Raw genomic sequence first — 19,809 nt, 5'->3', positions numbered from 1 at the left:
TCCCCCATCCCAGTGCAGCTGCCCCGTCCCCCATCCCGGTGCAGGTGCCCCGTCCCCCATCCCGGTGCAGGGTGCCTTGTCCCCTCTCCTCGGTGCGGGGTGCCTTGTCCCCTGTCGCCGGCGCAGGGCGCCCCGTCCCCTCCCCTCCCCTCCCCTCCCCTCCGCCCCGGGCCCGGACCGCGCTGCAGAACCGAAAGCGGCGGCCGGGAAAGGGAAAGTGAAAGCCGGGCGGCGCTTTCGCTTTCGCCGCCGCAGCGCGTTCCGGGGCCGCGGGGCCGGGCCGGGCCGGGCCGGGGCGCCGCGGGCGGCGGGCGCCGCGCCGATGGCGGAGCCGGGCGCGCACATGCGGCTCAAGGAGTGGCTCGTCGCGCAGATCGACAGCGGCCGCTACCCGGGGCTGCGCTGGGAGAACCGCGAGAAGACGCTCTTCCGCATCCCCTGGAAGCACGCTGCCAAGCAGGACTACCGCCAGCAGCAGGACGCCGCGCTCTTCAGGGTACCGGCCCGCTACCGGCCCGCTACCGGCCCGCCGCCGCCCCGGCACCGGGCCCCGCCGACCGCCGCGCTCCTCTGCCCCGCAGGCCTGGGCCGTCTACAAGGGCAAGTACCACGAGGGCACCGACAAGGCCGACCCGTCCACCTGGAAGACGCGGCTGCGCTGCGCCCTCAACAAGAGCACCGACTTCCAGGAGGTGCCCGAGCGCAGCCAGCTCGACATCTCCGAGCCGTACAAGGTCTACCAGATCGTCTCCGACGGCCCCCGCAACGCAGGTGGGTCCCCGGGGCTTCCGATGGCACCGCCACACCGGCACGAGCCACGCGTCCCGCGGGCGTCACCACCCCGGGCCTTCCTCCCCGGGCCTCGTCCTCCGCGGTGCCCCGGCCGCGCTGGTCCGCAGCCGGTGGCAGGGAGGAAGCCTGGGGAGCAAATCCGGCTGCGCCGTGGCCGGGCAGAGGGTCACGGTGCCCTCGTGCAGCCCCGCTCGTCCCCCAACCGGGGCAGAGCCCCTCCGGTGAGAGGGGACGGTCTGACCCCGGGGGCTCCGGCCAGAGCTGGGTCTCTTTCCCGGGATCCCGGCCAGGGGAGGATGCGGAGTCCCGTCCGTCGCCGGCGGCCGGGCGCGTTCCCGGGCCGTCGCGGCTGCTCTCCATCAGGGCGTCAGCGGGTTTTCCCGTGCTCTCTGCAGACAAGGACGGCAGCGCGGAGTCGGCAGCCTGCAAGGAGCCGCGGGTGAGCCAGCGCCCGCCCCCGCGCCCCCCTCCGCCCCCCGCACCCCCTCCGCCCCCCGGGCAAGCCCCAGGCCGCAGAAGGTGGGAGCCGGCTGCCCGAGCCCCCTCCCCGCGTGCCCCTCGGCTCCCCCTCCACCGCGTCCCCCGTGCAGCCTGGCCCATCCGTCCCCGCTCGGAGACCCGGGAGCTGGCGTCCCCAGCCCCGCGGTTCCCCCACGGACGCCTCCGTCCATCGCTTTCCCCGGAAACCCCTTTCTCGCGGCTGGGAGTTTGCCCTGGCCACGCTCGTCCCGGGCTGAGCCCCTCCAGGAGCTTCCCGGCGTCTCCGGCATCTCCGGCCGCTGCGGTTCACACTGGCTCTCCGGGGGTGGGCGAGGGACTCGGCAGCCCGGGGGGGTCCGCGGCGGGGGCGGGAGCCCGCTCAGGTGCCCCCGGTGCCGGCTCCGGCCGGGGCTGCCGGCGCAGCCCGTCTCACGGTGCCGCTCTCCCCCAGGGCAGCGCCGCGGGGAGCCTGGAGGAGGAGAGCCGGAGGGGCGCGATGGAGACGGCGCTGCTGCCGCCCCCGGCCCCTGCCCACCCTGCCGACCGCGGTAAGGGGGGGGGAGCCGCGGGCCAGCGTGGGGGGCGAGGGGCGCCCGCCCCGGGAGAGCCACCGAGCCGAGCCGAGCCGAGCCACCGGGGCCCTTGGCCATGCCGCCCTCTGCCCCCCACCCAGGATACCACGTGCGGGGCGTTTTCTGCGGCTGGAACCCGGCCCCCGGCCCCCTGCTCCCGGCACCCCCGGCCTACGTCCCCGCCGAGGACATCAACCACTCAGGTAGGAGCCGGGGTGCCGGCGCGGGACCCCCCGTCCCCGTGAGCCCCGAGCTGGCGCCGGCCCCGGCCCGGCCGAGCAGCCCCCCCCGGCTCTGGGGTTCCCGGGGGCTCAGCAGAGCAGGGAGCGGCTTCCCCTCCTGCTGAAGGGGAGGGGGGCAGCAGATTTGGGGTCCCAGAGGGGGGGTCCAGGGCACCCCAGCGTCCCCCGCGCCGGGCTCCCGTGCGCTGCCCCCCCCGCGCAGACTGCTGGCTCCACGTGCGCCTCTACTACTGCGACGTGCTGGTGAAGGAGCTGACGACGCGCACGGCCGAGGGCTGCCGCATCGCCTCCCGCGCGGTGCCGGCCGACAGCGCCCGCCTCTACGGCCCCGCGTGCATGGAGCAGATCCAGTTCCCGGCGCCGCGGGCGCTGGGCGGCGGCGGCCGGCTGGCCGGCATGGCCGACGTGCTGGAGCGGCTGCTGCCGCACCTGGAGCGCGGGGTGCTGCTCTGGGTCGCGCCCGAGGGCGTCTTCATGAAGCGCCAGTGCCAGGGCCGCGTGTACTGGAACGGGCCGCTGGCGCCGCACCGGGCCTGGCCCAACAAGCTGGAGCGGGAGAAGACCTACAAGCTGCTGGACACGCAGCAGTTCCTGCAGCGTGAGTGCCGCGGAGGGATGCAGGGATGCAGGGATGCAGGGATGCAGGGAGGGTCTGGCCCCGCTGACGGTGCCTTGCAGAGCTGCGGGGCTACCTGAGCCACGGGCAGCCCGCGCCGCAGTACCAGATCAACCTGTGCTTCGGCGAGGAGTACCCCACCAGCGCCGGGCACCACTTCCAGAAGCTCATCATGGCCCACGTGAGCGGGCGCCGGGGCTGGGGGCGAGTGCGGGGCAGGGCGGGGCGGGATGGGGCGGGACAGGACGGGATGGGATGGGGCGGGATGGGATGGGCACCACTTCCAGAAGCTCATCATGGCCCACGTGACTGGGCGCTGGGGCTGGGGGCAGACGCGAGTGCGGGACGGGATGGGACTGGATGCGGTGGGACGGGATGGGACGGGATGGGACGGGATGTGGTGGGATGGGGTGGGACGGGATGGGACGGGTCAGGATGGGATGGGATGGGATGTGGTGGGACGGGGCGGGACGGGATGGGACGGGTCAGGATGGGATGGGATGGGATGGGGCGGGATGGGGCGGGACAGGACGGGATGGGATGGGGTGGGATGGGATGGGCACCACTTCCAGAAGCTCATCATGGCCCACGTGAGCGGGCGCCGGGGCTGGGGGCGAGTGCGGGACGGGATGGGGCGGGATGGGGCGGGATGGGATGGGGCGGGACGGGATGGGGTGGGATGGGACAGGACGGGATGGGGCAGGATGGGATGGGCACCACTTCCAGAAGCTCATCATGGCCCACGTGACTGGGCGCTGGGGCTGGGGGCAGACGCGAGTGCGGGACGGGATGGGACGGGATGGGATGGGATGTGGTGGGACGGGGTGGGATGGGATGGGACGGGTCAGGATGGGATGGGATGGGATGGGACGGGACGGGGCGGGATGGGATGGGACGGGACAGGACGGGATGGGGCAGGACAGGACGGGATGGGATGGGATGGGACGGAATGGGGCAGGACGGGATGGGGCAGGATGGGGCAGGATGGGGTGGGATGGGGCACACACTCCGTGCCCATGCTCCCGGCAGCTCCGTGCCTCCGCAGGTGGAGCCGGTGTTCGCGCGGGAGCTCTTCCACCACGCGCAGCGCCTGGGGCCGCAGCTGCTGCGTGAGGCCTCGCAGCCCTGCGCTCCCGGCACCTCCAACCACATCGTCCAGGTGCTGAAGCAGCTCTGCCAGCCCTGAGCCCCAGAGCGGGCAGGAGAGGGAGCCGTGGCGGGACGCCGGCCCCCGGGAGCACCCCGGCCCCGCTGCGGCTTTCCCAGCACGGGGGCAGGACGCGGCGCAGACCCCGCGGCAGGGGCACGCTGCCAGGCCGTGCATCCCGAGGGGCCGGGCCCTGCTCTGCCGTATTTATTCCCGGGAAGCTGTCGGAGATGCCGCCCGGGCTGCGCTTTGCCGCGGGCTCTGCTGCTCCGTGCGCCGGGGCAGCTCCGCCGGGGCGCCGCGGGGACTCGCCGCTGGGGCACGTTAGAAATAAAGGTGTTTTGGTACCACCGGCTCCGGGCCGCGGGGGACTGGGGTCACCGCTGTCACCCGGACGCGCACGGCGGCACGTGCTGCGGTGCTGAGCATGGGGCGGCACCAGTGTCTCGGCACCAGGTGCTCCCAGCCGGAGCTGGGCTTCCCAGCGTGTCCGCGGCGCCCGGCGGTGCTGGGCTATCCGGGAGGTCCGGGAGCGCGGCAGGATCCTCCCGCTGTGCCAAAACCATCCTGCCCCTGGGCCCCGGGGCTGGGTCGCACCTGCGCTGGCCCGGCACCGTCCCGTGCTGCAGTCCCCGAGCGCGCAGGGACGTGCGGCCGTGGCGAGGGCCCGCTCGCTGCCCGGACGCACCGGCAGCCTGTCCCCAAGGCGCTCGCCGCCCCATGCCTCAGTTTCCCCCGGGGCGAGACAGCTCCTGGGATGTGGCGCACACGGCAGCTGGGCAGGGATGGTCCCGGGCTGCCGAGCGCGGTGCGGGGACCCAGCGCAGCGTGGGAACCCGGCATGGTGCGGGAACCCAGCGCGGTGCAGGGATCCGGCGCGGTGCAGGGATCCAGTGTGGTGCAGGGATCCGGCGCGGTGCAGGGATCCAGCACGGTGCAGGGATCTGGCGCGGTGCAGGGATCCGGCGTGGTGCAGGGCTCAGCAGGGACCCGGCACAAACTCCAGCCTGGGGGTGGGGGCCGAGGCACCGGGGCGGAGGAGATGGATGGGAAGGATGGTCCCGGCCGGTCCCGCTGCCGACTGCCCGGCTGCCTCCGTCCTGCCAGCTTCACCCTGCCCAGCACCCCGCAGTGCCCCGACGTGGCCCCCGCTGCCGGCAGGGAGCTGAGCACCGTGAGCAGGATGAGACCCAGATGCAGCCGGTGCACGGGGCACTTTCCCGCTGCGGCATGCGGAAAGCGGGCAGCGGGTTTGGGGAAGCCGGGGGGGGCCGAGCCCCGGGGACGGGCACCCGCGGGACCCCTCGGTGCGGTGCCGGCCCGGTGCGGCGGCCGGCCGCGGGCCCGGCGCTGGCCACAGGAGCCCCGCTCCGCCCTGGGCGGCCCCGCGGCCGCGGAGAGGAGGGGCCCGCCGCCCCCTCGCCGGCCCGCGCGGGAGGCTGGGCCGCGGCGGCGTTTTAACGGGCCGCCGGCGGGGCCGGGCGGCAGACGCGGAGCGGGGCGGCCGCGGGGCCGGCAGGCAGCATGCAGCCCCAGCGTCCCCGCGGCGGCCCCGAGCCCCCCGCCGCCACCACCGCCGCCGGCGAGGCCACCAAGCCGCCCTACAGCTACATCGCCCTCATCGCCATGGCCATCCAGAGCACGCCGGAGCAGCGCATCACGCTCAGCGGCATCTACCGCTACATCATGGGCCGCTTCGCCTTCTACCGCGACAACAAGCAGGGCTGGCAGAACAGCATCCGCCACAACCTCTCGCTCAACGAGTGCTTCGTCAAGGTGCCGCGCGACGACAAGAAGCCGGGCAAGGGCAACTACTGGACGCTCGACCCCGACTGCTACAACATGTTCGAGAACGGCAGCTTCTTGCGCCGCCGCCGGCGCTTCACCAGGAAGCGGGGCCTGCGGGACGCGCCCGAGGGGGACGCGGGGCGCGGGAAGGCGCCGCGGGCACCGCGCTCCCGGGGGCCGCCCGCCGCCCCGGCGCCGGGCACGGCCACGGCGGAGGGCGGCTGCCACTCGCCGGCGGCCGCGGGGCGGCTGCTGAGCCCCGACCAGCTCATCGTCGGCGCCCGGCCCGGCCGGCTGCCGCCCCGCGCCCGGCCGCCCTGCCCGTACCCGCCGGACGTGCCGCCGCCGCTGCCCCCGGCCACCCGGGCGCCGGGCCCCCCCCCGCCCGCCGAGACTGCCTTTGGGGGGCTGCCGCTGCCCCGGCCAGGTCAGTACGCGCTGCCCGGCGCGCGCCCGGCCCCGCTGCCCGCCCTGCTGCCCGCCGAGCCGCGGGAGCCGGCCCCGGCCTCGCCACCACCCCCCCCGGCCTCCCCGCCGGCGCCCGCCCTGGGGCTGGGGCAGCCCTTCGCGCCGGTGCCCCCCGTCTTCGCGGGGCCGCTGCTGGGCGCCGGCAAGGCCCCCCCGCCCTGCTTCCTCGACGGCGACGGCTACAAGGCGCCGGCGCTGCCGGTGCTGGGCTGCGCGGGGCCCGAGGCGCTGGGCGGCAGCTACCAGTGCCGGCTGCAGGCGCTGAGCTTCCGCGTGAACGAGCCGCGCGGCGCCGCGCTGGAGCAGCTGCTGGGGGCCCCGCGCCCCCCACCCTGCGCGGCCGGGGGGGCCCGGGCGGCCGAGCCCAAGGAGCCCTGGCCGGGCGGCGCCGGCCCGCTGCATGGTGCCGGCGGGTACCCGCTGGGGCTGCCGCCCTGCCTCTACCGCAGCCCCCCCGGCATGTTCTTCTTCGAGTGACGGACTGGGCGCCCGGCCGCCGAATAAAGCTCCTGTGCCAACGCTGCCTGCTGTCGTCTCTGCGCCCGGCTCGGGGGGAGCCTGGGGTTGGGGGGGGTCCCGCGGTGGAGGCTGCCGCTGGGGCCGCTCGCGTGTGCTGGCCTCGCTCCGGGCTCCCTGCGTGGCACCGCGGCACCGGGCTCAGCGACGGCCCTGCCGCTGCCCCCCCGGGTGCTCCGAGGGATGCGGGCACCCGGCCGGGCTGGGCACGACTCTGCCATCCTGGGAACGGCTCTGCCACCCTGGGAACGGCTCTGCCACCCCGGGAATGGCCCTGCCACCCTGGAAACAGCTCTGCCCCGCACGGGCCGGGAAAGCGGCCGTGTCCTTGCGGGATTCCTCGGGCCTGAATCATCCCGGGCGGCTGCTGGCGAGGAGGCACCGGCTGAGTCACGCTGCCGACCCCGGCGCAGGCACGGGGGCCCCGGATCCGGCCCCCAGCCTGTTCCCACGCTCCGCACGCGGTGCCTGGGCCGTCGGCTTGGTGCCGTCGGCTTTGCAGCCAGAGCCGGGCTGGAGCGACACGGGAAAGCACGTGCCCGGGAGCCCCCGGGACAGAAACCCCCCCGGGCACCGGCGGCTCAGGCAGAGGCAGGAGCCCCAGCCCTGGGGGGGACGCTGCCGGGGGGGGCCGGTCCCCGGGGAGCCCCGCGGGGCGGTGGCACCGGGGCGCGGATCGGTGCTGGCGTCACTTGGGGACCGGCGGCGCCGCGGCCGCGTCAGCCCCGGTATCGGCCCGGGCGTCGGCGGCCGCATCCCAGCCGGGCCGGGCAGCGCGGGGGGGCCGCCCTCCGTCATCGGCGGAGCGTGGCGGCCGCTCAAAGCCCCGGCTTGTATTTTCTCCCTTTTTTCTTTTTTTTTTCCTCCCCAGTGAAAAACAATATTTGAGCGCCTAGATCATGCTGGCGCCTGCGGAGCGGCGGCCGCGAGCGCGCCCGACCTCGGCCCCCCCGCGCGGTCCCCGGGGGCGCGGGAGGAAGCGAGCGCCGCGGAGCCGTGCCCAGGGCCGTCTGGTTCCCACACGCCGCCGCCGGCCGCTCGCCCGCGGGCGCCCGCCTCCGCCTGGGAACGCGCGCGGCCCCGGACGGCCCCGGCCCACGCCGCCGAGCCGGGGGCCCAGGGCGGCATCGCCGGGCACGGGGCGCCCGCCGCCCCGGGGGGGTGCGGGATGGGGGTCGTGCTGCCGCTCCAGCCCTTGGGATCGTGGACGGGGCGGATGGCGGCCGGCTCATCCGTCCCCGCGCGGGGCTGGCGCCTCCCTCCCGGTGCCCCGGCGTGGGGAGGACGGTGCGGCCGCCCCGGCCTGGCTCCTCTCCCTCCCCTTCCTCCCCCCGCGCCGGCGGCGGCCGCGCTGGGTGGCCTGGCCCCCTGCCCGCTCCCGTGGTGGGCGAGGACGGCTGGGGTTCCCGCGGCGGCGGGCGCGGATGCCGCCCCTCTCCCGGCCGCGCCGGGCGCACGGGGATGCAGGATGCCGCAGCCGCCTCTCCGTGCAGGGCCGGAGCCCGGGGCCAGGCCGTGGGGTGCCCCTCGCGTGCAGCCCCGACGGATGCACCGGGCGCCTGCACTTGCCCTGCTGTCCCGTCCCGCTGCGGCCCCCCCGCAGCGCTGGCCTTCCTCCCGCACCCTCCTCTTCCTCCTGCATGGCACAGCCAGTCGCCTCATTGCATCCGCACAGCGAGGGCTGGCGCAGAGTCCCCATGGCCTGGGGACCTCAACGGGTCGGCCGGACTCGAGGGGAAGCCGAGCACAGTCCCAGTATCCCGGCCCCGGCACGGCGGCAGCCCTGGGGACGGGCTGTCCTGGCTCTCCGAGGGCGCAGAGCCGCCGGGCCAGCCCTGGAGCCGCGCACCCACCCACGGCCAGCGCGGTGCAGGCCGGCAAGGCGCGAGTGGGGCCGGGGAGCCGTGCACAGCTCCGTGCACCAGCCCAGGCCGGGTGCTGCGCTGGGAACGGGGCGCCCCGCTCGCCCGGAGCCGAGGCCGTGGCTGGGAATCGTCGTCACGGAGCGGCTCGCCACGCTGGGAGCCGCCGGGATGAGGGGATGGTGCAGGGAGGTGGCAGCGAAGCGGGGCCCCCCGTGCCGGTCCCCCCCGTGCCGGTCCCCGCAGCCCCCGCAGCTCGCCGGGGCCAGGAGACGCTCGGCTCCCGGGGCCCAGACGGGAAGGAGACGTCACGGCCGCGGAGCGTAACTGGAACCAGATGGGGCCGCGCTGTTTTCCAGGAGCGCAGGGCGGCCGCCGATGGGAACTGGCCAAAGGCTGCCAGCAGGCACGGGGCTGGCAGGGACCTGCCCCGGCCCCCTTAACCGCTTTGGGGATCCCGCGCCGGGGCGAACCCCGACCCGGGCTGCAGCCGTGGGGACAGCCCTGTCCCTCCGCCGGGCCCCTCCCCAGGGCGCTTGGGGACCTTCCCCTCCCTTCGGCCCCTGGGACAAGCCGTGCCCCTTCCGCAGCCCTCGGCCTCCGGTTACTCACCCTTCGCGGCCCGGCCCGGGCGACGGCGCCAGGGAGGTTTGACGCCCACCGAGCTGCCGCAGCCAGGCAACGCGGCCAAAACAGGGCCAGGAGCGGCGCCAAGCCCGGCACCCCGGGGCTCCGGCTGCTCCCGCGGCTGCCATGGCCCCGGAGCCGCCCACGCCGGAGGCAGCTCGGCCCCGAGGGGCGGCCGCTGCCCCCGCAGCCCTGGCTGCCCGCAGGCTGGGGCTGGCAGCGCCCGGCCGGGCTGGAGCGACAGCTCTGCATCCCGGCAGGGCTCCCGGGGCCACTGGTGTGCAGCCAGATGCAAACCCTGCGCGAGGGCGGCTGGAGCGAGCCCGGCACGGCGCCGGATACCAGACTTGGGTTCCTGGGGCAAAAGGCCAGCAAAGCCCCCAGGAAACGCGTGGGTATGGATACGGGAGCCCGATCCTCTCCTTCCCCACTTGCTCCCGGGGTTGGAAAGTACATAGGAGGGAGCCTCCACGGGAAAGAGGGTCCTTTCCACGTCCAGCTGGTCCAGAAGGGTGGGAGCCCCCGGCCCGGCCGCGCAGGGCAAGCAGTTGCGTGGGTGGGGAGTTTGCAGAACCGCCGCATGTTTCGAAACGCCGGCCAAATTGCAGAGGGCAGCGTTCCCGCGCCGTGCCTCGCTTCCCGCCCGCCGCTCCCGGCAGCGCCCCGGGCCGGCCCCGCTCCCAGCGCCGTGGGACCCCGCGGGAAGCACAGCGGGGCGCAGGGCTCGCCGTCAGACCTGTACATTTATTTACACGAAGCCGAGAGCCCGGCAGCTCTCCCGCGCGCAGCAGGGCACCGCCAGCCCGGGCAGGAGCCGGGGAGCTGGAGGAGCCGGCGGGCAGGGGGGCCCCGGGTCCCCCCCTTCTCCGCGCCAGACCAAGCGCCGGGGTTGTGCTGGCAGCCGCAGAGGGCACTGGCGGCCCCGAGCAAGCAAACAATCACCCCTCGGAGAGCTCATCACAGCAGAAACCAAAGCTGCAGGGAAGGGGGAACCCTGGGACCTCGTGCCAAGCTCCTCTCCCACCTCCGGGCAGGGCTCGATGCCGTGGGGCTCTGGGGGCTCCCGTCCTCCAGCGGGACCACGCAGCGATGCTGGGCTTCGTGGGAGCCCCAGTGCCGTGGGGGGCGGGGGGGAAGGGGACCCAGGTGAGGCCGGGGAGCCGAAGGAGCTCCCCCAGCCCGCGGCAGGGCCCGTCCCAGCCCGCTCGCAGCCCCGGCCGCGGCCCCAGCCCGGCGCGCAGCAGGCCGGAGGGGCGAAGCTGGCCGCCGCAGCCGCCGGCCGGCAGTTCCTGTGTGTTGGTGGTCAGCGCTGAAGCAATGCTTTCACGAGCGGGGGGAGCAGAGCCCAGATGGTCTGCATTAGGACGCCTCGCTCGCCTTTATCTCGCGGGGGACGTGCGAAGGAAAGGTTGTGTTTTTCCCCCGCTGGCAGAGCAGAAGGGCAGGGAGGTTAGGAGGGAACACAAAGCCTCCTTCTTTGCTTGCTGGCTCCCATCTGGGGACGCTCCTGGAATCCGCGCTCTGCACTTCCTCCCTTCCTGTGCGAGAGCCCTCCCGGCGCGCAGGAACTCGGCCCGGCTCCGGTTTCCGAGCTCCCGGCTTGCCCGCCGGGGCAGGAGGTGCTTTGGCCCCGGCTCACGCGCGAACGCGCCCGGGTGCAGGTCCGCAGCTGCCCCTGCGGCATCCCGACGCCAAGGTGCGGCTCCGGCCTGGCACGCGGGGCCCTTCCCGCTGTGCGCTGGTGGGGAGCGGAGCCAAATGCCAGGGAGATCGGGCACCTCTGGGTCCAAAAAACCAACTACCCCAGGGCAGGGCTGCAGCATTTGCAGGCTGAATGCACAAATCTTGGGTCCAAGGCAGTGACAAGCGAGTAGGGCCAGTCCAGACAGCAGTGCTCAACACATGGGACGGGCCTTTCCCCTCCGAGGTCCCGGGAAAGAAACGCAAGCAGAGCAGCGATGCTGCGGCTCGGGGGGTTTGGCGCACACGCTCTCCAGGCCCCCCTGCCTTGGGACGGGGAGCTCAGAGGAGGGGGGTCCCGGCAGCACTGCAGAGCGGAGCTGGGCGGCAGCACGGGGGATCCCGAGCGGCATTCGGTATGTTCGGGTGGGGAGAACGCGCAGAAGGGCCGGAAATCCAGAGCGGCTGTTCCAGAGATGAGATCTGCAACTAGCGGTAAGCGGCGGCCTCAGTCCTGGGGAGTCCGGACAGGAGCAGTGGCTTAACGGGAACGAGGACAGCTCGAGCCGAGGCCCGGCACTCCGGGAAGGGTCTGCCAGCGTTGACAGCAACGGGGATCCCAGCACAGCAATGCCGTGGATCATCCAGGGCGGGGTGATCTTTACGGAGCAGCTCCGCAGCGGTGGGGTGGGGGGTGGGAACCCGGCGGGTCCCGGCCCCCAGGCAGTCACGCAGCAGCTCGGAGCCAGGGCAGGGCAGGAGCCTCGGCGGAGGGAGAGGATGCAGCAGGCAAGGCCCGAGGCGGTGGTTTCGGGGGAGGCGCGGAGCAGGGGTGCAGTGGGCATCTCACAGCAGCGCGGGGTCCGGAGCAGCCACCTCACAGCAGCACGAGCAGAGGCCGCACACGTGCGTGGGACCAGGCTGTGTCTCGCCAGCCTCTCGCTCCTGCCCCCCCGGCGGGAAGCAGGCAGGGTCTAACCCCAGCAGAGATCCTACTGCCATCCAGAAGCAAGAACTACGTGTCACTCTCCTGCACAGTCCCAGGACCAGGCTCTGCAGCGCGCAAGCCCCTATGCCAAGTGGGTGTTGCTCTTCGGCCTTGACGCGCACATCGCTCCGTCGCCTCCCGGGGAGGCTGAGCTCAGACACCCAGCGCCGTCAGTGACCCCGAGCTGCTGATCTTCTTGAACCGGTTGGCAGCGCAGACCCCGATGAAGTTTTTCTGCAAAAGGGAAAGAGGAGGTGCCAGTCTGACGGCAAAGGCTGCAGAGCTTGAGGCAGAACCAGAGAGATGCTTAGGGCTGGATCAGGAGCTGCGCTGCAGAGCGGGCAGCTCTTCCGCCTAGTAAAGCTGCTGCGACCACGTGAAATAAAGCCCTCACGCACCTGGCAGCTGCCCTGGCACCAGCTCAGCCCCGTCTCACGGGAGGGAAGTGCAGGGCAGGGGGAAGGCGCACGGTCAGTGCCAGGGCTCGGCCAGCCCCCCGCTCAGAGGGGCACAGCCCCTCCACGCTCTCCTGGCACGCTTCTGCCTCAAAAAGGTGCCTTCAGGGATCGGTTTGGAGGGGGACAACCATGAAGGCATCTATGTTTAAGGGGAACCGACATCTAGGGCACCCAAGCAAGGTCAGGACCCATGGTGCTGGGGACCCATCCCTCCAGGCTCAGATATCCCCAAATCCTCGCCCCACAGCTGCCATCAGGACAGCAAGGCAGACCCGCCCTCCCCAAGCACGGCCCTGCCGGGCTGGGCAGGGGCTGACAGTGCCTCTCCACCAGCTCTCCCGGACGGTGCAGGTGGGGGAAGGCCCTGACCGTCTTCCCACCCGGCGGCCAGGGCTCGGGGGGCCCCCGCGCACCTTCCAGCGCCTCCGCATGACGTATTTCTTGAGCAGCACCTGGGACTTGAGGCGGCGGTTGCAGCGCTTGGCCTTTTCCGCCAGGTTGTTGAGCCACGGATGCTGCAGGCACTGGCCAGCGCTCATGCGGGCGCTGAAGGCAAGAGGAAAGCAGGTCACCCTGTGCTCCCGCCCTGGGCACGGGGCCACCCCGACGGAGAGCTGGGGTGAGCCCCCCTGGCCCTGCAGCCCCCCGGAGCCACTTTCCCCCTAGACCAACCCCTTCTTCAGCCATCCAAGAGCTCCAGGTCCCCAGAAACGTTCCAGGGTCAGGACCACCCTGGGCGATCGGCTCTCACTGCCCACAAACCCCTGGAAGATGTGTCCGGGGGTTTGAGGGACCTTGGGGGTCCCAGAGCGGGTGCAGACGGCAGGTGTTTGGTGCACACGGGATGGCTGAAGGGAGCGCACGGATCTGGGGACACCTGCCCTCAGCCCCGCCATGCCCTCTGCAAGCCTCGAACCTTTTCTGTTTGATGATGAGGTTCGAGACAAAGTCCTTGGCCTCTTCAGAGACGCTCTCGAAGGTCTCTTCGTCAAAGTACCAGTCGGCAGCCAGGACGTTGTTGAGTGTCTCGGTGTCATTGTCACCCAAGAAGGGGGAGAGGCCACTGAGCCTAGGAGAGAGGAGAGGGCTGGGTGAGAAGCCAGGTGCCTTCAGGTTGGGGCTTTACACAGCCTGATTTCTCAGCCCTTCCAAATTCCTCTTGCACAAAACAAACCTCGCTGCGGCTGTCCCGTGCCCTGCCGGTGAAGGGTCCTGCCCAGGCAGGGCCACCAGCACCAGGGGAAAGGACACAGCGTCTGGCTGCTGGCACCTTGCTGCGCTCCTGCCCGTGGCTGGCAAAGCTGAGCCGTCTCCCGTCTGCACACACGCACCCAGACACCCCCAGGCACCCGGCCCCGCTCGCAGCCCCCTCCGGGCCTCCCAGCCCCACGGCAAACGGCCCCGGGTGCCCATCTGCTCACAGAGCAGTCCAGCACCCTCCGCCGAGCTCCAGGATGCTCTTGGGCACGCGGGAGGGTTGGAGACTCGCTCCACGCCGGGCAGAGGCAGCAGCTGAGCAGGCGGCCCTCTGCCCCGGTGCCCGGAAAGGGCCCCCGCCGCCCCCCGCCCCACGTACAGCATGTAGGTGATGACGCCCATGCTCCACATGTCCGTGCTGTAGGAGACCTGCTCGTAGCTCACCACCTCGGGGGACAGGAATTCGGGGGTGCCGAAGTTCACCTTCAGCTTTTCCCGGGGGTTGTACCTGCGGTCAGGGCGGCCAGTCAGCAGCAAGGCAGCGGGCTGCCCCCAAACCACCCCCCCCACCCCGGGAAAGGCCGAGTCTGCTTCCGCCAGGCACTCTGCGCCTCTGCAACCCTCCCGGCTTGGCCCTGCTCCCTCCTGCGTCAGCCAGAGGCAGCCCGTCATTACAGTGCTCCCAAACCGCTGTCCCTTGCGGCGCGCAGGCCATCGGGCAGCCAAAGCCACTCGCAGACAGAAGTCTGCAGCGCTCCCGGCCCCGCCACGGCTCCTTCCTCCCCGCAGGGCTGGGGCAGCGCCCTGTGTCCCCACGTGCCAGCGAGGGGACAAGCAGGAGCGAAGGAAGGAGGAAGAGAAGCCGAGGAGAGAGGGAGGGAGGAGGAGAAGAGCAGATACCTTCGAGCCAGCCCAAAGTCGATGATCTTCACCATGTGCCCAGTGGCAGTGACGCAGAGGATGTTCTCCGGCTGCGGGGACAGGGAGCCGCGGGTCAGAGCCCAGCTGCCCGCCCGCTGCAGCCCCGGGCCGCCCAGCCCCGGCTCCGCACCTTGAGGTCGAGGTGGAGCACGCGCATGTGATGCATGAAGCGGATGCCCTCGCAGATCTGCCTCACGAACACCATGCAGTCCACCTCCGTCAGGTGGTAGTCGTCGTCCACGATCCGCTCGAAGAGCTCGCCGCCCTCCACGCTGCGTAAAAATGGACCGTGGGGGTCACCCGGGCTCCCCCCAGCTCCTGCCCCAAACGCTCCTCTCGCAGCCCCCGCCCTGCCCACCCTGTGCAGCTCAGCCCCCCCGGCCAGCACAGCCGTGGGGGGGCTCGTGGAGAGACTGCTCTGAACACAGCTACAGTGGGAGATACTGTCCTGGGCAAGGCACAGCCAGAGACCTGCCTCTGCCTGCGAGCAAGATGGGGCAGGTGCCCTGGAGGGGACAGGCAAGGCCTGGGGGAAATGTCCCCTGTGGCTGATCGCTTCTGCTGACCGAGCTGGCCCAGCAGGTCTGCTCCCACCCCCAGAGATGGCACAGAGCCTCCGCGATGGTCCCCCTTGCCCAGGCATTGGGCCCAGCCCCCAGCCCGTGCCCCAGCACGGCTCCGGCACTCACAACTCCATGAAGAGGACGATTTCCTGGGGCGTCTCAATGGCGTCGTAGAGCTGGATCAGGTTCTGGTGGTTCAGCTGGTTCATCACGTCGATCTCCAGCAGCACCATCTCCTGCGGAGCGAGCCCCGAGGCTGAACCAGCCACCGCACGCACGCAAGGGCCAGATGCCGTCCCACACCACCTCATTCACGCCAGCACGTGGCAACGCGGCAAGAGGAATCCCCCGGGAAGAGCACGCGCAGACCCCCACTCCCGCTGCCCTTCCGTCGCACCTTGTCCTTGGCGCCCTGTTTCCGGATGACTTTGGCAGCCAGTTTAAGCCCCGTCTGTTTCTCTGTGCACGTGCGGACTTCACCAAACTTGCCCCTGCGGAAAGGGAAAGGCAGATACCGTCGGTGGTGGCCGCCCAGGCTCCCAGGGACCCTCAAACTGTCCCAGCTGCCTGCACGAGGCTGGGGCAGCCGGTCCTGTGCGCTGCTGACTTTCGTAGCGTGCTATTCACCACTCCGCTTAGCACCCGCCCTTCCCACGGCTGCAGGGGAGGACCCAACACCTTCGCTCCACAACTAGAAAAGTCCCACCAACTCGAGGCGCTTCTGCTGGGAGGCAGGGCTCTGCCGCTCGTCTGCCCCAGCCATCGCTGGTCTCCAGGTAGGACTCATCCTTGGTGTCGAGGATGCCTCGCCTTGGACCGTGGGCAGGGGCAATCGCTCCAAAACCAGATAGCGGAGGGCTTCACGAGGCCCTTCCACCCTGCCGGGGCCCCTTTACTTCCCAGAATCAAGAACACGGAGCTACTGCCAAGGTTGTGCAGCAGCTCGGTGGCAGGGCCAGGGGGAAAACCCAGGTGTCCTGCGCCTCACCCCCCCCCCCCCCCGGAGCCCCAGGGCCCCCTCCTTACCCTCCCAGGATGTCCTTGGTGCTGAGGTTGAACTGGGCGCTCACGTTGGCGGACCGCAGCGTGACGATGCGGTGTGCAAAGGGGGCAGGCGGCGGAGGGACGTCGTCTGCGGAGAGAGAGCAGGGCTGAAGGGTGGCTGGGGACCCCGGGGGGCAGCTGGGGACCGCGGGGGGCCCCAGGCTCGGAGCTCGGCCCCGTGCACGGGTGACGGCTGGCACCTAGTGGCAAAGCCCAGCCGGTGCTTGGGCCCAGCCCAGGCCCACAGGCGCAGGATGCTGCAGGACGCAGAGCCTAGTCCTAAATCAGGGCCTCCCCTTGCCCCACAGCAGCTCCTCCAGGACCAGCAGGATCCTGCTGCACCGCTACAGCCTGCTCCGTGCCGCCCGTCACCGCGCACGCTGCCACCCCGCCGCACGCTGCCGCCCCGCCGCACGCCGTGTTCGCCCTCTCCAGGCTGCCATCCGGCACTGCCATGCTCGGCCCCTCCGCGCTGCCCTGCTGCGCATCACGCCTGTCCCCTCCGTGCCACCATCCCGTGTGTCACGTTTGCCCCCTTCCTGCCACCATCCCGCGTGGCATCGTACCACCGTCCTGCGCATCACACGACCCCTCCGTGCTGCCCTGCTGCGCATCGCGCTCACCCCCCGTCCCCCGTCCCGCACGCGGTGCTCGCCCGCGGAGCACGGAGCCCCGGCGAGGTGCCCCCTGCACGCCCAGGCCACCCCTTCCGCGTGGATGGTGGGAATCAGCTCTTGCAGGAGCCCCATGAGCACCCCTTGCCCGAGAGCTTGGCACAGCCTCCCCTGCGCAGCCGTTCCTGCAAGGACAGCGGGACGTGCTGTCCCTTGCCACCCGGCCATGTGGTGGCCGTCACACCTGCTGCCGCAGGGACAGGCTCTTCCTCCTCTCCGGCAGCCCCGAGCAGCAAGAAGCGTGCCATGCTCTAGCTCGGAGAAGCCCGGGGAGTGGACGCGACGCATTTAGCCCTGTTTACAGTGAAACAGGAGCTCGAAGGCCGCTCGGCGGGCAGCGAGCCAAGAGCAGGAGCCAGCGTCCCGGGAGGGCAGCACAGGCGGCAGGCAGAGCCGGCGCCAGCCCCGGGGCTGCCGAGCGTGGAGGCAGCGGTCCCGGGGTGCCGGCACCCGCCGGATGGAGGGCAAGGCAGGATCGTGTTTCTGGAAGGTGACACGGCCTTACCCAGTATCTCGAAAGGGTCTTCCTTCCCGAAGTCCGGGGTGAGGTAGGGGCTGGGGGGCGGCTCTGTGTCCGGCAAGGGGAGCTGCCCCTGGGCCTCGGGGCCGGGCTCCTCCGCGGCCCCGGGAGCGAAGCCAGCCTGGGGCTGTCCTGCAGCGCCGGCAGGCTCTGGCAACGTCCTCTCCTGGGTGCCGGCGCTCCCCGGGGCAGGGCCGGGCTCGGCTGCGGGGACGGGCTGTTCGGGAGCCTGCCGGGCTCCCAGGGCCGTCGGGGCAGGGCCAGGCGCTGCGGTGGGAGCTGCTGGACTCTCTTTTGGCTGCGCTGCTGTGGTCTCCTCCAGTATCATCTCCATCGCAGCCGCCTTCGCCCTGGGCTGGTCCTCCCTGAAAGCAGAAGCAGCAGGTGAGCAGGGCCTGCGTCCAGCAGAGCCCAGCTCCAGAGCAGCCCCCAGCACCCGTCTCTGCCCAGGGGACCCCAGGCACCAGGACAGGGGGAGCAGCGAGGGGAGGGAGCCCATCCTAGGACCATACAAACTGTGCAGCCGCCCCGGGAGGCAGTTTCCCGGGGGAACGAGCGGCACACGGGTACCTGTCGCAGGAGGCCGGGCAGCTCAGGCTTTGCTGCAGGACTGGGCGCGCTGCCTCCGGGCCCTTGGGCTTCTTCTGTTTGTCAGCCTGTTTCTCTGCCTTTGCAGCTTCCTTCCCTCCATCCTGAGCCTTTGCTGCAGCCGGGGCTTTCTCTGCCTTTGCAGCTTCCTTCCCTCCATCCTGAGCCTTTGCTGCAGCCGGGGCTTTCTCTGCCTTTGCAGCTTCCTTCCCTCCATCCTGAGCCTTTGCTGCAGCCGGGGCTTTCTCTGCCTTTGCAGCTTCCTTCCCTCCATCCTGAGCCTTTGCTGCAGCCGGGGCTTTCTCTGCCTTTGCGGCTTCCTTCCCTCCATCCTGAGCCTTTGCTGCAGCCGGGGCTTTCTCTGCCTTTGCGGCTTCCTTCCCTCCATCCTGTGCTTTTGTAGCAGCTGCGGCTTTCTCCTTTGCAGGTTCTTCTTTCCCTCCATCCCGAGCCTCTAAAACAGCTGGAGACTTCTCTGCGGGCTCTCCTTTACCTCCACCCTGAGCCTCGGCCGCAGCCGCAGCCTTCTCCCCGGGCTCTGCCTTCCTGCCTTCAGGCTCTCCTGCAGCCAGAGCCCCTTTCGCAGGCTTTTCCTTCCCTCCATCCTGAGCCTCGGCAGCAGCTGGGCTCTTCCCCTCCGTGGGCTCTTCCTTCCCTCCACCATCCCGATCCCCTGCGGCAGCCGGCACCTTCTCCGCCGCGGTAGCGGGGGCCTTGTCCTCCGCGGGCTCTGCCGGCGCGGGCTGGGCTGCGCTGCCCGTGGCTTCAGCCGGGGGCTTTCCATCGCCGCCGCCCGCGTCGGGAGCGCTGCCCGGCCCGCCGTCCTGCTCCATGGGGAGACCCCGGAGCCCCGCCGCCCCGGCACCTCGCTCCCGGCTTCAGCAAGGCTCCTGCGGGAGAGAGGGGAGAAGCTGATGCCTCCTCTCGCCCGGCTCACCCCGCGGACGGGCGCGTCGGGCCTCGAGCCGCGCTCCCGCACCGGCAGCCCCCCGCCAGAGCCCCGGCCTGAGGACTGGTGACCTGCTGCCAGCCCGCGGCAAGGCCATGCCCCCTCTCCCGGCCACCCGTCCCGCCGTGCCCCGATATCCCCCCTGCAGCGACTGATTGATGGTCTGACACCAGCACCTGTCGCTGCCGCGGGGCTCCGGGCGCAAGCGGGCGGCGCGGCCGCGGTGCCCCCACGCCGGGGCGGCCGACGGCGGGTCCGGCCCCGGGCTGGCCCGCGGGGATCAGGCGAGGTGAGCGTCCCGGGAGCTGCCGGCGGAGCACAGCCCCACGTTGCCACCGCGCAGGTCTAGCCCGGGTCTGCTCGGAGGCCCTGCGACCCCCCAGCCCAGGAGCTGCAGCGCTGCCACCGTCCCCCCCCGCACGCTGGGCACTGCCGGGTCGCTGCAGCTCCTGCCTGGGCTGCCCCTAGCCGAGGGGTTCAGGCAGCACCCATGGGTGCCCGTATCCCGGCACGGGCTGCCAGGCCGGCAGCACGAGCCACCACGCCGTCCCCTGCAGCCTCGGGGCACTGTCACCCGCTGCCCGGGCTCCCACAGCCCGACCTCCTGCCCGGCCAGCGGACGGGGACAAGCACCAGTCACAGTCCTGAAACAACTCCCCGCTCAGCCTGCGTGGCTGTCCCCGAGGCAGGGACAGCCCATCCCAGGGAAAAAAAACATTCCCATAACCATTCCAGCTGCTGGTTTTACTGGGACGGGCGCTGCAACGAGGGGCAGAGCTGCGGAGGGAGGTTTCTGGGGAAGCAGCTCTGCAACCGCACGCGGACTCGGCCCGGGGAGCCAGCGGAGCCGGGGAGGCAGCAGCACCTTGCAAACAGATGTGTTACGTCCAGCTCCTTGGATTTGGGTTTCCCACCCCGTGGCCGTGCAGAGGTGCTGCGAAGCCGAGCCCGGGCAGCCCCGGGGACCCCGCCGCCAGCACGCCGAGCCCCCGGCCCCTTACCCGGCGCTCCCGGTGCGGAGGGCAGTCAGAGCTGGTGGGAGGCAGCATCCACGGTGTGGAAGCGCCTGGCCGGAGCGGCCCCTTCTATACTGGGTGTAACAGAGCTGGATTAGTGC

The 19,809-nt window shown here is 72.0% G+C and overlaps 3 protein-coding genes across 3 annotated transcripts; 2 read left to right on the top strand and 1 right to left on the bottom strand.

The window, feature by feature from the left end:
• The first annotated feature begins 163 nt into the window (after positions 1-163).
• On the top strand, positions 164-4,196 carry LOC112987279 (interferon regulatory factor 4-like). Its single transcript, XM_064521702.1, has 8 exons — positions 164-496; positions 582-771; positions 1,188-1,231; positions 1,724-1,820; positions 1,946-2,047; positions 2,289-2,684; positions 2,765-2,883; positions 3,748-4,196. The coding sequence occupies exons 1-8, from the start codon at positions 323-325 to the stop codon at positions 3,886-3,888; spliced, it is 1,263 nt and encodes a 420-aa protein (XP_064377772.1). The 5' UTR covers positions 164-322; the 3' UTR covers positions 3,889-4,196.
• A 1,060-nt stretch (positions 4,197-5,256) lies between these two features.
• Positions 5,257-6,613, top strand: FOXS1 (forkhead box S1). The gene has a single exon (XM_026107084.2). It carries the CDS (start codon positions 5,374-5,376, stop codon positions 6,580-6,582), a length of 1,209 nt encoding a protein of 402 aa, XP_025962869.2. The 5' UTR covers positions 5,257-5,373; the 3' UTR covers positions 6,583-6,613.
• Positions 6,614-10,809: 4,196 nt separating this feature from the next.
• On the bottom strand, positions 10,810-18,602 carry MYLK2 (myosin light chain kinase 2). Its single transcript, XM_064521260.1, has 11 exons — positions 17,726-18,602; positions 17,141-17,520; positions 15,944-16,049; positions 15,315-15,408; positions 15,044-15,153; positions 14,485-14,626; positions 14,334-14,404; positions 13,813-13,941; positions 13,153-13,305; positions 12,650-12,782; positions 10,810-12,012 (listed from the first exon to the last, which is right to left on the bottom strand). Exons 1-11 carry the CDS (start codon positions 18,574-18,576, stop codon positions 11,932-11,934), a joined length of 2,250 nt encoding a protein of 749 aa, XP_064377330.1. The 5' UTR covers positions 18,577-18,602; the 3' UTR covers positions 10,810-11,931.
• Between the last annotated feature and the right edge of the window lie 1,207 nt (positions 18,603-19,809).

Source organism: Dromaius novaehollandiae, chromosome 16 (assembly GCF_036370855.1).
Source record: "Dromaius novaehollandiae isolate bDroNov1 chromosome 16, bDroNov1.hap1, whole genome shotgun sequence".
In the NCBI taxonomy this organism is placed as follows: domain Eukaryota; kingdom Metazoa; phylum Chordata; class Aves; order Casuariiformes; family Dromaiidae; genus Dromaius; species Dromaius novaehollandiae.
Note: the sequence above shows the minus strand (reverse complement) of the source record. Positions and strands in the feature narration are given on the sequence as shown.